The sequence below is a fragment of the Gymnoscopelus braueri genome, assembly GCF_963280865.1.
Source record: "Gymnoscopelus braueri genome assembly, chromosome: 19".
In the NCBI taxonomy this organism is placed as follows: domain Eukaryota; kingdom Metazoa; phylum Chordata; class Actinopteri; order Myctophiformes; family Myctophidae; genus Gymnoscopelus; species Gymnoscopelus braueri.
Window position 1 is genome coordinate 28467476 of NC_137621.1, and position 16202 is coordinate 28483677.

Genomic DNA, 16202 nt, shown 5'->3' on the forward strand with positions numbered 1-16202 from the left:
TTATAGGAAGTGTGGTTAGCAGCGAAACATAACAGCCATTCAAATTACTTCCTACGTAGGCAAATACACACCTATATCCACTGATGGGGGAAATATATGACTGTCATATGATTAATTCATTTTCCGTTTGCTTTGCTTGCTTTGATGGGCCCTGGGGCCATTGTAGTCCCAAAGCGAGATCCCACTGTACTCTTATGAGATGAGGTCTTATCCCTTATGGATTGTTGAAACACTTCACTCAATAAATTATTTGTTAGTTCATAGCTGGCAAGTAAATTCATGTTGAAATGTAACATTTAACAATTTTTTCGAAGGAACAACTTCCAGTTCAGCAGTCCTTCCACCAGAACAGAGATTAGATCACAAATGAGGGGAATCATAAATGAGGGGGAAGTCATAGGTTTCAGACAGTTTCTGACAGACTGTATCCTGCCTGCTGTATCCAGCTGAATTTATCTTTTTATAGTGTATCAGTTCAATAGTGCCATCTGGTGTCCAGAAATGTAACTCACAGCAATGACAATATTTTTCCCATGAATAATTTTATATGGAGTCCATTCCACAGTATACATACATTGCTGCTATGCTCAGGCACCTTAGTTTTTTATTATCTCAGGTACTTTGTAAATATGTAGATAACTTGTCTGGCCTTCTGTTGCTCTCTTGTTTTGATCTCCTTCCCACTTGCCCCCCCCCCCCCCCCCCCCCCCCTCCCTCTTCTTTCTATGGAAATTAACGTTGCGATGGGAACGATGTACAAAAACGAATTTCACCCACTTTTTTACCTTGTAAACCTGTGATGTGACAATAAAACTGATTCTGATTCCGATTCTGATTCCAAGTTCATCTTTAATAATAACTTACATGCTGTGATTTCACAAGGCTTTGATTCACACGTAGGAGTCCTTGGCTTTATTATTTAAAACATACAGTATTGTTAACCTTTTGACTGGAATATGTGCTCTGGGCTAGAATCCTATGTCCTAAGACTTAATAGGGTAATATCCCTCTCCATGACCTCAGGTGGGTTCTTCAAAACTCTCATGGCTAATATGAGCTCTGTGAAAACTTAATGAAATGGTATTTCTGAGGGATTCTATGGTCTTGACCTGTGTAGGGTACCAGATACAGTAACTGGGGTTTGCTGCATCAGGGCAGTTGGGATAGTTTCAGGTAAATTGCCAACATAAAAAATATTTTCATACTTTCATACAGTATAATGGTCTCACTGGGAGTGTTTATCATCTGTGGTGAATCCCACCTATCTGTTACTCCAAGCAGGTTAAAAATACAAACACAAGGAATTATGATTTATTTTTCTACCCTGGTCTGATGCTGTCACTTATTAATCCAGTTCATTAATGCAGAGATAGAATTGATGTGAAAAACAAATAAAAAAAGAATCTGGTTCATATTATGGACATTTTTCATATTAGTTGTAAATATAACACAATGATAGAAAACTTTTAAAAAAGCTGGAGAACTTTTCAGATGAAGACTGGACATCAGCCAATGAAAGTACATAACATACAAAAAAAAAGTCCTCCAGTTCTGTATAAAATTTAAAAAAAACAATATCAACCAACATCAAGGCATGGCATGTAGAGGAAATAACAAAATACAACATATGAAAAATGCATATTCTCCAACAATGGCAGTCAGCTATAACTGAGCGACAGTTCTCACATGACAACAACCATTGTGTTCAAATTTGTTTCCGTACACCATTCATGTGTGTTTGAGAGAAGGAATGAATGAAGTCTGTGTTGGTTTGAGATAAAAATGGTGCGTTTTTGTGCATCAACTCTTGGTTAATCACTAACACAAATATGCAGGTAAGAAGAAGGGACACTTAACAAATGAATGGGAAACTGGAAAAAACAAAAATAATCCTCACATCCCTGCCTCGGTATTGTAGAACATGCTGATAAAATGTGGAGTAGAGGGGTTTGCTGCATGAGTCTATGGAACACGGCACAAAAGGCACACAGGCTACATGGCCACCAAATCTAAAATTAAATCTAGTATCAGTCGAGAAACCCTGGAGATTGTGCAAAGTCATTTGAAGATTAGCAAAATTATCAGCAATCAGAGACACGAACCAATTATCAGACATGAGAACCATTCAAAGTTGCTAAGTTAAGGGATGTCATCGGGGTAGAAAATTAACACCGGCTGGTGTTACAGTACTGTCTCCTCCACCAGCCACTTTGGCACGCAGGAGGCAATCTTTATTTGAAGGTTCTCCTCGTCGGTAAAATAGTCAAAGTGGCTGGTGAACAAAAATGTTGGAGGAAAAAAAAAACGGTTAGATTCCTGCCCTGATTATCATAAATAGACCAGTAGAGGATGAGAGTTAGCACAGTATCCACTGGCATTGCTGCTTAGCGGTTGCTCCTCATTGCCTCCTTGGCTGCCAAGATTAAGGGTGTGAGGCTGGACAAAGGCTTGGCCATTTTCAGGAATGGGTGCTGCAGGGACACGCAGAAAAGAGAAAGTTCACATTAAATATAACGAAGTTAACGACACAGTGGAAAATAGCCGTATTTCCAATTTTCTGTACTTTTACTTCTACTCCACTACATCCGAGAGGCAAATATCATACTTGCTCATGCTCCACTACAATTATTTGAAAACTTTAAAGTTACTAGTTACTTTGTAGATTTTGATTATTATTACAAAACATACATTAACCGCTTCAGCCCTATATACATTTCGGCCATTGCAATGCGACGCATTGTGAGCTTGAAGATCTGCTATTCTCAAAAGATCTTTATACATTTGAAAAGTTGTGAAATGGGACATTCTGCATAATGAGCACTTTCTGCTTTTGGTACTTTAAGTACATTTTGATAACAATACTTTTGTACTTACTCAAATACATTTTGAATTACAGACTTTTACTTGTAAGAGAGTATTTCTACATAGCAGTATTGATACTTTTACTTAAGTAAAACATGCGAGAACTTCTTCCACCACTGCTTACCTGCAGCAGCTCTTTGCCACTTCCTCGTTTCTCCACGTCCATCTCCAGACAGCGAGACAGAAAGGACCTGAAGACAGGGGACAGCTTCTCTGGACTCTGCAGCTCAGGAGTCCCATTGGTGGCAATCAGATACAGAGCCTGTAAGACAACAGCACATGGTAACTCAACACATTTTTACAGAATGGTAAGACAAACAGAGCAAGGTAAGATGCGATGATATAACTATCGTTGCGGTCATACAGAAACCTTGTATCTCCATATTAATGCCCTACTTTGTCATAGCAAGCTTGTTGTCACGCAAAAGTAGTAAAAGTAGCAGATCTACAAGCCCACAACGCCTCGTGAGCTTGTAGATCTGCTATTTTAGCTATTTAAAATAAAACATGTAAAGTGATTAACCACTTGAACCCAAGCATCGCTATTCCGAATGGAACATTCGCTAAAAATAGCAGACACGTTATGAGCTTTTTGAGATTGTGAGATTTGGTGTAGAGTACAAGAGCATACCAAGTACAGTTACAACTCAGCTTTTTTTAAGTATAGAGATTTTAAGAGGTGAAATCGGTCTGTGGAGTTTATAAATATTTAACCAATGAAAAGTATTAAGAAGAGCTGCCTTGTGACAAAATAGTAACTAACTATATTACGTCCATTGGAACACAGGCTCTTTTTTCCATTTCCTGGTTTCCACATGACAATGTACAACATATGTACTGTCAATATTTTAATTTGCATTCATCCATACATACAGTAGTCACAGTAGAAGTGCCCAATTCTCCACTTCTCTCGTCAATGATAGAGTGTACTGTATGTAGATGATTCTTTCTCAAACGTTTTAGACCTTACACAAACCTACAAATTACAACACGTTTGTGTGTCACAAATTTGTTGTTGTCGCTAAATGTATTGTCTGCTAAGAAGAGAGCCAGCAAAAGAGGTTGAATCTTGAAAATCTTTGATGGTATGAATATACAGCATTATGTTCCAGCAGTGACGCAAAGACAGTTGTAAAAAGTGGAACTGTTCATGAAAAATGTTATGAAAATTCTGTTCAAATATTAGAATATGGACTCATTCATATATTACAGACAGCTTCATCCTGTAAACAATAACAATACCGTCCTGAACATTCCAACCATTGTGAACTTCCTGTTTATAACCGCTGTCCAGGGAAATGACAAACTATCAGACTTTCTACAAAAAAGGTCTATAATATTTAGGATTTTTAGGACCAGTAACGGTGGGACTCTAAGGATTGCTAGGTTGATTAGACGGTCTGTTCACCATTATCTTGAAAACTACTGGTTGGATTGCCATGATGCCACCCATAGGCCAAAATATCCAGTTGCACACATATCATCGCAAAATCTAATGGGCAGATTGTCATGAAACTTAATGTGTTCAGCAAGGATTCACCCTACTGATTTAGGTGATCCCAAATCCTTTCATCTAGCACCACCCATAGGCCAAACATTGCACCTGCGCACAAGTTATCCCAAAATCAAATGGGTAGATTCATTGCCATGAAACTTGCTGAGCACACTCAGATCCATGGGAGATGAACCCTAACTACCGTAAATTTCGGACTATAAGCCGCGACTTTTTTCCATTTTTTCGACCCTGCGGCTTATATAACGGTGCGGCTTATCTATGGATTTTTGCAGCTAACGGCCAATAGGGGACCTCCTAAATCTATGGATTTTACACCCGCGGCTTATAGTCCAGTGCGGCTTATATATGTACAAATCATTCAATTTAGCTGCTGCGGCTTATATTCAGGTGCGGCTTATAGTGCGAAAATTACGGTATTTGAGAAACCCCATGGTTTTTCCTCTAGCACCACCCTTTGGCCAATTTCCAGTTGGGTGTAAGGAGAATCACAGTGTTTAAAGGCCAGGCTTTTAGACGGTCGGCCTTGTTTACAGAATTAAACAAATGTATGATTATAATTACAGTATTTAAGTGCCCGCCAACACACTCACCCTGAGAGGGTTCTCGTTGAGGTACGGGGGCTCGCCCTCCACCATCTCTATTGCCATTATGCCCAGGGACCAGATGTCCACTTTAGGCCCATAGGCCTTCCTGGTCACCACCTCAGGGGCCATCCAATATGGAGTCCCCACCATGGTGCTGCGTTTGCTCTGCTCTGGGGTAATCTGGGCACAGAAGCCAAAATCGGCTGGAGGGGAGAGAGAGGAAAAGAGACAGAGAGAGAGATAGAGGGGGCGGGGGGGTCAGTTTAATCAGTGTTGTACAGAGGTACCCTTTTAGTTGAATTGTTATGGGAAGTTCAACGCAATAAATATCCTTTTCTTACCGTTCAGTTAAGCACTGTATAAAGAAGAATGTCTTGTGTGCTAACACAGTGGTTCTCAACCTGTGGGTTGTTGTCATTGTTTTCTCACTCAACAGTAAACAAACCAACATACAGTATAAGTGTATACAGGGTATCTGCACATTTCTAAAGTGACAATTTAAGGACTTTTAAGACCTTTTAGTACCAAATTGCCAATTTTCACAATATTTATCTGTGCAACCGAGTCAAACTCAAGTAAATGCTAACAGACTGTATGTGTGTTTGACTTTGTACACATCTGTGTGTGTGTGTGTGTGTGTGTGTGTGTGTGTGTGTGTGTGTGTGTGTGTGTGTGTGTGTGTGTGTGTGTGTGTGTGTGTGTGTGTGTATATGTATATGTGTGTGTGTGTGTGTGTGTCTGTGTGTCTGTGTGTGTGTCTGTGTGTCTGTCTGTCTCTGTGTGTGTGTGTGTGTGTGTGTGTGTGTGTGTGTGTGTGTGTGTGTGTGTGTGTGTGTGTGTGTGTGTGTGTGTGTGTGTGTGTGTGTGTGTGTGTGTGTGTGTGTGTGTGTGTGTGTGTGTTCCCTTACTGAGTTTGACAGATCCATCCATTCCCAGCAGTACGTTGTCGCTCTTAATATCTCTGTGGATGACCTGGTTTGCATGGAGGAACTCAAGAGCCTGGATACACTGGAGAGAGAGAGAGACATAAACTAAAATGTTTGTGCTGTCCAATGCAGTCTGACCTCTATGATGACCTCTACTATACCAAGTCACCCTCCTCTTCAACCACCCTCCTCCATTCCTTTCCCTAATACCCCAACTCTCTCTTCCTTTTATCTTCTCCCTGCTCCTCCACTCTCTTTTCTGCATTCCTCTCCCGGTCTCTACGTACCTCTCTGCAGACAGCAGCGATCTGAGCCTCGTCCATGCAGGTCTCTGTCACCACGTCTGTTAGCGAACCGCCAGCCAGATACTCCATCACCACAAACAGCTCATCTCCTACCAGGAAACTACACACACACACACACACACACACACACACACAGATGATGCAAGGCAATAGTTGACGGCCATTTAAGCCTGATACTTTGTCGCATTATGGAGTCTCGCGCTGATAATCGTTCGATGGAGCATGTGGAGCGTGTGTGTGTGTGTGTGTGTGTGTGTGTGTGTGTGTGTGTGTGTGTGTGTGTGTGTGTGTGTGTGTGTGTGTGTGTGTGTGTGTGTGTGTGTGAGTGAATGTGTGTGAATGTGTGTGCGTGTGTACATGTGGGGGGGGGGGGGGGGTTACCTGTCTAAGAAGTTGACAATATTGGGATTCTTCATTTCCTTCATCACCAGAATCTCATTGATAATCAGCTCTTTCTTGGGCTGTTTCTGCAGGTTGATCTGTTTGATGGCAACCTGTAAAACACATGTCACATGAACATAGTAGCACAGATGCAGAACATACATACATTTACACATTTATGAAAGGTGATATAGAAACAGTTTATTATTTTTAGTTGTGGTGTTGGTAGCGTAAGTCATATGGATGCATGCTGACTACTGCTAACTACGCTAGCAGTAGGTGCTAACAATATGTCCCTTTATGGCTGGCAATGAATAGATCATTACATAAAGGTCAACATGGAAAATCATCGTGGCACATATACGTATGTAAATACAAACAAAATAGCCGGTTTGAATGGAAAACCACATACTAGCTCAACATAATGTTGTTTTTGTAGATCAGCTTCTCCATGTCTATCTACACAAATACTGAACACCAAAGTGAAACTGGAAAATACATTTTAGTAGTACACATGACATTTAAAAAGACTTCCTCTTTGCTGATGGCATAGTTCAACAGTGCTGTAACCGTACCTCCTGACCCGTGGCCACATCTATGGCTGTGTATACCGTTCCAGATGCCCTGAGGGACAAGGAAATAAATGGAACAGGAGTCACATTTTTATGCTTGTTTCAAGCATTTCCCCCCACAGTACAAAGTATGTTTGTAGTTGTTTGTTTTTGACAAGGACAGATACAAAATACATTTACTGCCAAAGTTAAGTATTCCGTTATTTAAATAACCCTGCACACTGACTCACCCCTGGCCAATCTTCTCGTACCGCGTGTACTTCTTCTTAGGATCTCCAATGCTGACAATGGTTCCTAAGAATCATCAAAACTAGCAGGTGAAAACACAGCATTGACAGTACACATGAAGTGTGTACGCATACAGTATGTACAGTGGAGTACTGTATGTGTATGAGTATATATATGTCTGTGTGGCTGTGTGGTTGTTTGTTAGGTAATACGCCTCTGTGTCCATTTGTGTGTGTGTGTATTTGAGTTTGTACATACTGTATACTGTTTAAGCACTTTAGCCCTAAATTACTTACTTAATCGTACAGTCAACAGTGAAAATAGATGATCTACTATATAAGCTCAAATCGTGTCGCAGTGTGACACTTTTTTTTAGCAAATTCTGAAAACTGTATAATTTTCTACTATAACGACAAGCCCAAAATAGGGAATCCACCAGGTTGAAAGTGGTTAACATACTGAGTTTGTCCATGATCTCCTCGTCGGTCATCTTGCCGCTGGTTCCCTTCTTCTTCTGCCTGTCAGCCGCCTTGGAAGCCGAGTCAGTCTCTGGGAGTGGGTCGATCACTGACCGCGTGTACACCTGACACACCAGAGCACAGGTACATGCATTCTCCTCTTTCACATTTTGGAATTATAATTCCAGTGCTTACTTCTTTGTACTAAAACACTGAAATCATTAAACATCGTCCGTCGTCCATCTATGGATGGATCTTCTAAACACGGGACACTTACAAAAAACAAAAAGGCTTAATATGCACCCTAAAATGCTTCCATATGAAATTATGTGGTTCTAAAAAAGATTAGATATAAAAGATAGATATAAAAGAACAATAATGGGCTGATTATAACGACCCATATAAGATGGTTATATTTTACGTTGCCATAATAATGTATATTGCCTGCTATCGAATCTGGGATCCTCAATTTAATTAGCTTTGGGAAGATATGCTTTTTGACACTTTTCTTTACTACTACGCAGATAAAAACTAAGTGCTAGCAGTTGTCGGTCAGCATGACGACTCACAGATTTTGTGTGCTCCGGCCTTGGCGCCACCACCGGAGGCGGAGCTTCATCGTCATCGTCATCAACCCCATCCTTACCGATCAACGGCGAGGTGTCTGTACCCTGTTTACCTGGCTGCAACAGCGAGCACGGTCACAGGCATGTGAAACACAATACAGGACGCAATAGTACGTCTCACTTTCGTGACAGTGTCTCTCAGAATACATTGTTGCTCCATAGAGACACTGTGACTCACTTGAAAAGACAGGCAGTGTACAGTCAACTTCATACATTTTTGCAAGAATGGATGACATGAAATTACTCACCAACTGTGCATCTTTATCTGTAGGAGAGACAGAGAGAGAGAGAGAGAAAGAGAAAGAGAGAGCACAATGTCAAGGGTCAGGTTTCTCTGTAAAGCCTAGCCTAAGATTCGCAACAAGACAAGTATGACAGTTTCATGCACCAAAAATTGGCGATCTACAAGCTCACAACGCGTAATGAATGCGACGCGTTGTGAGCTTGTATTAGTAGAAGTAGGAAACAGGCAGATATCAGGGGCACGGACCTGAGGCAGAAAAGCTAAGGTATTTCTGTTTGTTGCTGGTTGAGTCATAGAACTTGAGAATGTCGAGGACAGCCTGAGGATTCTGCTTCTGTTCTGATTTACTGATGTTGGACGTCTGAAGGAGACGGGCCCACTGATCTGGCATGCCCTGGACACAGACACACACACAGACACAATTCAGCAAATTAAGTGAATAATAATAATAATTCTTGGTTCTCAAACATTTTCATATCAAGGTAAAAAAAAAAAAGAAAGTAGCGGATCTACAATACTTACTAGAATAACCAAAACAAGTGTTTAAACAAAAGAGAGCAGGAATTCTACTACAGGTACACAGAAGACACATGGATATATAGGCTGGTCAGACACACACACACACACACACACACACACACACACACACACACACACACACACACACACACACACACACACACACACACACACACACACACACACACACACACACACACACACACACACACACACACACACACACACACACACACACACACACACACACACACTTACAGTGAACTCTCCAGTGACAGCATCAAAGCCAACATGGATGGTGTGTTCAAAGTCTGAGGGGGAAGAGATCTCCGGTCTGTCCTTGTCACGGTCTTTCTTTCTGCCTCCTGCGGACAGAGGTCAAAGGTTAAGATCTGGTTATAGGTTCTTTGGCTTCGCATGCCGTGTGCTTGTCTCTGCGTTTACAGCCTCTCTCACCCTTCTCCGAGGCAAAGATGGAGATGATCTTGTTTCTGGACTTCTTCTCTTCTGGTACGGAGGGCAGCGGCCGTGAGCTGTCCTTGGCTCCTCCTCCTTGGCTGCTCATCCTGACAGGGGGGGCGGGGGGCTTGTCCTCACACACTCCGCTGTCACACATCTACACACATGTACACCTGTGAGATAAAAGAGATTCAGACACGTAAATGCATGATCACACACATGTGTACGCCACCCATTATATGTCAACAGACGCTCACATCCAGAAGAGAAATGTGAGACTGTCAATCTCTAGATGCTGTAAATGTGTGTATCTGTCCTTTGCGTATCTCAAGAACCGACCGACCGATTGACTTCAAACTCTGAGAGGTTGGTCGGATCTGTGATTCTCCAAAGAATATTGATAAACCTGCAAATACGCATCTATGGTCGAATCAGCTCTTGGTATCTCCATATATAGGTATAAAAGGGACACAGACAGACAGATGAAGAGATCTCCACATATGGGCATAAAATAGACACAGGCAGAGGGACAGATACAGAGATCTCCATATATGGGCATAAAAGTGGCACAGACGGGTGCAACAGCTAGCCTGACAACGTGTGCAACCTTGCATAACCAGAGGGGCATGCGTTTCCCAACGGGCATCGTTCCCAACGGCATCGGCCTAGCCAATCAAATACAGATACTTAGCCACATGCACCATAGCCTCCTAATAGGCCAAGATTTGGCAAAAATGGGCAAACATTTGGCAAAAATGGGCACACATTTGGCAAAAATAGAAGATCTACAAGCTCACATGGCTGTTGATGCACAACAAAGTATATAGTGTTTAAGTTGAAGTATAAAACCAGAATTAAATAAGGTAACAAACAGAAGCAGTGCTCCATAAGTATACATCTACATTTAGCCGTTGTTCAAGAGATAAAAACAACAACTAAGCAACAAGACAACAAGCACACAGCAGCACTATACTGTTATCAAAACAAACTGAACCAGACACACTTACGTTACGTACAGAGACAAGACACACACCTACTATGTCTGCCAGCCGCATTGCTGTCTGGTTTGGTCTCCTACTGAATGCGTTTGAAAGAAGGGAACACAAAGAGTGAGCAGGAAGTAAAGTTGACAGGGTGATGTGACGTGTTGGGTCTCGTTCATGGCTTTGCAAATGAATGAGGAAGGAAGAGAGCGAGACAGAGCAAAGAATATCACTGACTCTGAGTGAGAGACTGAGTATGTTATGAGAGGAGTAGAAGACAGGGATGTAATCCAGAGCGGGGGTGGAGAAAGACTGTGTCTACATGTGACCTACATATAAAAAGAAATGTCGATTTAACACGTTATGAAAATGGACTAAGAGTTCGACTATTGGGTGCCTGGTTGGTGCAGTGCACGGACCGTGTGCTCCTTGTGGGCCACGTGGACCCGGGTTTGAGTCCAGTCGCCATCATGTCTTGCATGTCTCTCCTCTCTCTGCCCTTGGATTCCTGTCTTTCTAATCTCTACACTCTCCTGTCTGAACAATGGAGCATAAAATGTGAGGGGGGGGGAAAAGAAAGAAAGAAAACAACACTCTAATACTCTTGCACTCAAGGTTGAGTCTCTGAGTGTCATTTGTTGTCCTCATAAAAAGGTGAAAAACAGCTTATGACCACTTTATAACCTGCTTCGAACACATACATACATACATACATACATACACACCTCCATATAGTCCATATACATATGTACACACATGTATTTGGAGGTTGCTACCTGCATCCAGTTCAAAAGACTGGCAATGACCGACAAGGCAGTCAAGGGCATGGTACGCATTACTTTCAGGGCATGATGCACCCCTACAGCTGGTCTGCTAAATGGCAAAATTGTAGATATCACACACACACACACACACACACACACACACACACACACACACACACACACACACACACACACACACACACACACACACACACACACACACACACACACACACACACACACACACACACACACACACACACACACACACACACACACACACACAAAACAGGAAGCAAACGAAGGTTTCCTCACTTCCTGTGTCTGATCCCGCTGACACAGTCTGAGTTAACCTGGATAACAAATGTGGCTTACTTTCTGAGTCAGGTGGGCTGGCCCGGTACTAGGAAAGCAACAAGCATTGCATGCATGTTAGCATGTAGGCTGCCTTAAGTTGTACCTACTGCTGTGCTTCAAACTTAATGCAAATTCTGAAGCATTGCAGGTCAATTCAGCGAGCCAATCATGGTCCACACATTCCACTGAGGAGGTGATCACCTTGCTACAGGCTTTGCTTAATGCATTTGTCATTGTCAGTGTTCAACAATGTATTACACTACAATGTACTACAAATTGACCCTTGGAGTTAAGAAAGATAACCTTGAACAGTGACCCACATCAACAGTATAGGTCTAATCTTATGAAAATGCCACTTGAGTTGACTCATGTTGGATTATTTGGCTCCAACATTTTTTATGAGTATAATAACCTACTCCTCAGTCCTCAGCCAGAATTCAACGTTCCTCATAGACATGTTTGCTCTGAATGTTCTACTCTGAATATTGCAAGTTGAAACCACAATTTCATGTAAGCTTATAAGCTGTAAACCTAAACTAGGTTAGTAGTACCCAACAGTGATTTGCTACAGTTCAGAATCAGGATAACTATGTGATAAGACAGCCTGTCTGCAACACGTTATGACAGTAACATTAATTGTTAGTGTCAAATCTTGAAATACAGCAAAATTACACCAAGCCATGACACTGTAAAGAAAGCACACAGTCAACTTACATACCATGCTCTCCTAATGTACCTCTCTGTACTTCTTGGTCACCTTCCTCCTTTTCAAGGAGGAAGGCCATTAGTTGTTGAGGTAATGGATACTACTTACCCCTTTGTTCCCTCTTCTGTGCCTTACAGAAAACCAGTAAAAAACAATAACAGCTTTTGTAATATTCCCTGGTCGGGTGTACAGTATCTACGGTCTTCTCTTTCGCTCCTTTATCTAGCTATCTCTTACTATTTCCTTCTCCTTCTAGGTCTCTCTCTTTCTCCCTCTTCTCAGGGCAGGTTATAGCAGGCTGGCTCATTCCTCAGTGGTCCAGGAGACAACAAGTACTGTCTTGTCCCTGCAGAGTAAAATTAGAGCCCAGCCCAGCCTTAATGTGCATCTTCAAATTGTGTGTGTGTGTGTGTGTGTGTGTGTGTGTGTGTGTGTGTGTGTGTGTGTGTGTGTGTGTGTGTGTGTGTGTGTGTGTGTGTGTGTGTGTGTGTGTGTGTGTGCACGCGCATACGTGTGTGCAATGCATGCTGGACTGACTAATGGGTGCTGGTGGGCCAGGCTGAGACATGTTGTCTCGGAAGGAATTCCATAGCTGCAGGGGAAGGGTGGGTGTGTCCTCCCAGGCCATCAATGTGTATGCCACGCCCCTGTCCAGGCGCATTCACTTACTGCAAGAACCGGGGGGCTTGCTTAGTTCAGTGTGATCGTGTTTCAAATTTCTGTTGATTTAAGATTGGCTTAATGAATGCCACAACACATTCTCCAGGTGAGCAAGCAGGTGAACAGCCTGGTTCCAGCATGCGTCATTGTTGGGTTGTCTAAAAAGCCAGTGATTCTCAAACTAACCCTAAGCCTTTTGCAGGTTTCCTCTTTAAGGCATGGCTCCTACTAGAAGACGTGACATCTAGAAGAGGGTCTATCTGTCTGTGTCTGTCTGTCTGTGACAAGTCTGTCTGTCTGCAGCTAATTATGCAAACCGCTGAACCGATCACTTCCAAATTTCGGCCAAGGAAGTAAGTCCCAGAATATTTTGTAGTTGTACACATTGTGAATGTATTTTATTATTATTTTATTACAGTATTTTTTCTAATTTATAGAACTTTTTTTTATAGTAATTAGAGGTTTGGGCCACTATGCGGCCCTCACACCTACGTCGCACCGGCGATCCGACCAATATGCCCATATATGAAGATCTCTGTATCTTTCAGTCCATATCCCTTTAATGCTCATATATGGAGCTGACTGATTTGTTTGCACCTGATGCCATGACGACACATTGAGGTTAGACAACACACTCCATATTTAGGCATAGCTGCATTGGGAACTCCTTATATGGTTATAGCTGAGTCATAGTGGCATGAGCGTGGCGACGTGGTCCGCCGGCCGGTCCTTCCTGAAGCCAATTTTCATATAAGATTTTAATGCTGGAAGTCAAAAAAACGTTGACCAAATATGGAGATGACTGTCATCATAGTACTGATGCCATAATACTAACATCATAGATGACTGACAACATAGACTGGCCACTTAACATCAGAGATCCACAGGGAGGCCACACTGCTATTAGGCCTGTCTTGCTTCCACTTTATATATCCCCTGAGATTTAAATGCACATGCATTTAGTATATGGTTCAAATGATTTCTTGCTCAATTTGGACAGAAACTGCCACTCTAGCTGTTCCAGTGCTAACTTTAGGCCACCAATCACCATTCCACACTGCTTCTCTCAAATCATAGGCATTTTAGAAAAAAGAATGTTCAGAGATGCTGTAAAAACACCCCAACATTCTAACCTCCTTCCCTTGCCCAATGCTAAAATTATATATTCTTTCCGATTTTTTTTTTCTTCTATTCCTCATTCCTCTGCTCACTCTGTTTTGCTGCACTTTCTATTCCCTGTGCCTGGCCTCTAAGGGAAGCCCGCTTCCTCATCCTGGAACTCCCTGACCACCAGAGGGTCACACGGCCATGCTGACCAACCAAACGAGAGCGAGCAAAGACGTCGAGCTGTTTACAGGAAGTGAACTGAACAGCAGGCTTTTGTATTTGGCTTCTATAAAAGGAAATTCTGCACAGGACTTCCTGGAAGGAGTGATGTAGGCCTGCCCTCTACCGCCGCCCATCAGAATCCCCCCTTCATTCACTAACAGAAACATAGGACACACACACACACACACACACACACACACACACACACACACACACACACACACACACACACACACACACACACACACACACACACACACACACACACACACACACACACACACACACACACACACACACACTTCATGTGTACTGTCAATGCTGTGTTTTCACCTGCTAGTTTTGATGATTCTTAGGAACCAATGTCAGCATGTATTACTTTATTATTATTATTAGATTACTATTTTTAAGTATTTGATGTATTATGTGTATTATGATGTTTTATGTATTATCTTGTGTCCTTGCTTACTGTAAATCGCTCTGGATTAAGAGCGTCTGCTAAATGCCTAAACTGTAAACTGTACAACAGAAGACTTGTCACTAATTATGGGCCTGGCAACACCTGCAGCAACAAACACACTGGCCAGCTATTACACTAAACACTTTATCCTGTTATTCAAACAGCTGCCACTCCCCTATGTCAACAGCTTGATTGATAAAACTACCAACCTGGCAGCCTGAGCTCTCCAACCAAAGCAACCTCCTGGCAAGATTCAGACCCAGGTGGGCTCATAGTATATCAAAGGAATTCAATGTGTGTCGTTTCTTCACACATGGGTCACATATCAAAATCAATATTATTGATGTACTTTATACATTTCCTAAACCAATGCTGGTTGAATGGCATGCACTTTGACAGAGAATAGCAGTGTAAAGGTGATTTCCCACCTTTGGTTTCACAGTGCATAGAAAATCAAGTATATAAAATGTTGTTTGCAACTTAAGTAAAGACAACTGACTTGTCTTGTTCCTACAGTAGGCCACATTAAGCAGTTGTACAGAAGTAAATACTACTTGAGTCATATATTTCAGTATTTCACTTTCCTGCTCTTGTACGTATTCATGTCATGCAAGAATGACAAGGAGACCGTACTAATACTAATGCAATCACAAAAGGGTTATTACTATATTAATAGACTACTACAGGCTACTATACCATCCCCTGGTCTGTCATTAACTTGGAAAACAAACTCTCTGAACCCACAACACTGCTAGGACTAGGTCAATCAGGATCGTTAGTATGTCTATGTATCACTTCTATGTTATTTATATGTCTTTGCTGATGTAAAAACACATTTGGCTATTTGTGATCAGTCAAATTGATAATCAATTATAAAATAGATCAATCGCATCCAGTGATCCAAGTTAAAACCAGTCTGATGAGTAGAAAAAGAATGAGGAACATGATAACTCACTCACCATTATGTATAACCCCCTGCTATGAGTGCTACTATCCCTTCTTCATTGATTCACAAACAAAGCCAAAACTCACCAGTTGCTGTCAAACGCAAAAAAAAGAAGAAGTGGAAAAAGACAACCTTTTGAAACCCCGCCCCAGCCACGCGCGCTGATTCTTGTCGCAAAAAAAACCCCTTTGATTTGGTGCAGATTTATAGTAATAATGGCAGCAAGTCAGTCTGACATTGAAGCGGCGACACATGTGCCGAAAAATCACTAATCACTAATTTTCAATAGAAAGCTGCTAGCCTGCTACTACTTCTAA

The 16202-nt window shown here is 41.9% G+C and overlaps 1 protein-coding gene across 4 annotated transcripts; it reads right to left on the bottom strand.

Annotated features, from left to right (window-relative positions):
- Positions 1 to 829: 829 nt before the first annotated feature.
- LOC308075345 (serine/threonine-protein kinase PAK 2-like) lies at positions 830 to 16202 on the bottom strand. 4 transcript variants are annotated; one of them, XM_080415177.1, is made up of 16 exons: positions 12599 to 12804; positions 10714 to 10757; positions 9678 to 9853; positions 9480 to 9586; positions 8949 to 9096; positions 8707 to 8723; positions 8402 to 8515; positions 7834 to 7957; positions 7377 to 7440; positions 7150 to 7198; positions 6575 to 6687; positions 6176 to 6293; positions 5871 to 5970; positions 4969 to 5165; positions 2987 to 3124; positions 830 to 2471 (listed from the first exon to the last, which is right to left on the bottom strand). In XM_080415177.1, the coding sequence occupies exons 3-16, from the start codon at positions 9835 to 9837 to the stop codon at positions 2385 to 2387; spliced, it is 1536 nt and encodes a 511-aa protein (XP_080271303.1). In that variant the 5' UTR covers positions 9838 to 9853; positions 10714 to 10757; positions 12599 to 12804; the 3' UTR covers positions 830 to 2384. The 4 variants fall into 4 exon arrangements, with proteins under 4 accessions (XP_080271303.1, XP_080271302.1, XP_080271304.1 ...); XM_080415176.1 differs by lacking the exons at positions 10714 to 10757; positions 12599 to 12804 and adding an exon at positions 15972 to 16202; XM_080415178.1 differs by lacking the exons at positions 10714 to 10757; positions 12599 to 12804 and adding an exon at positions 15899 to 16202.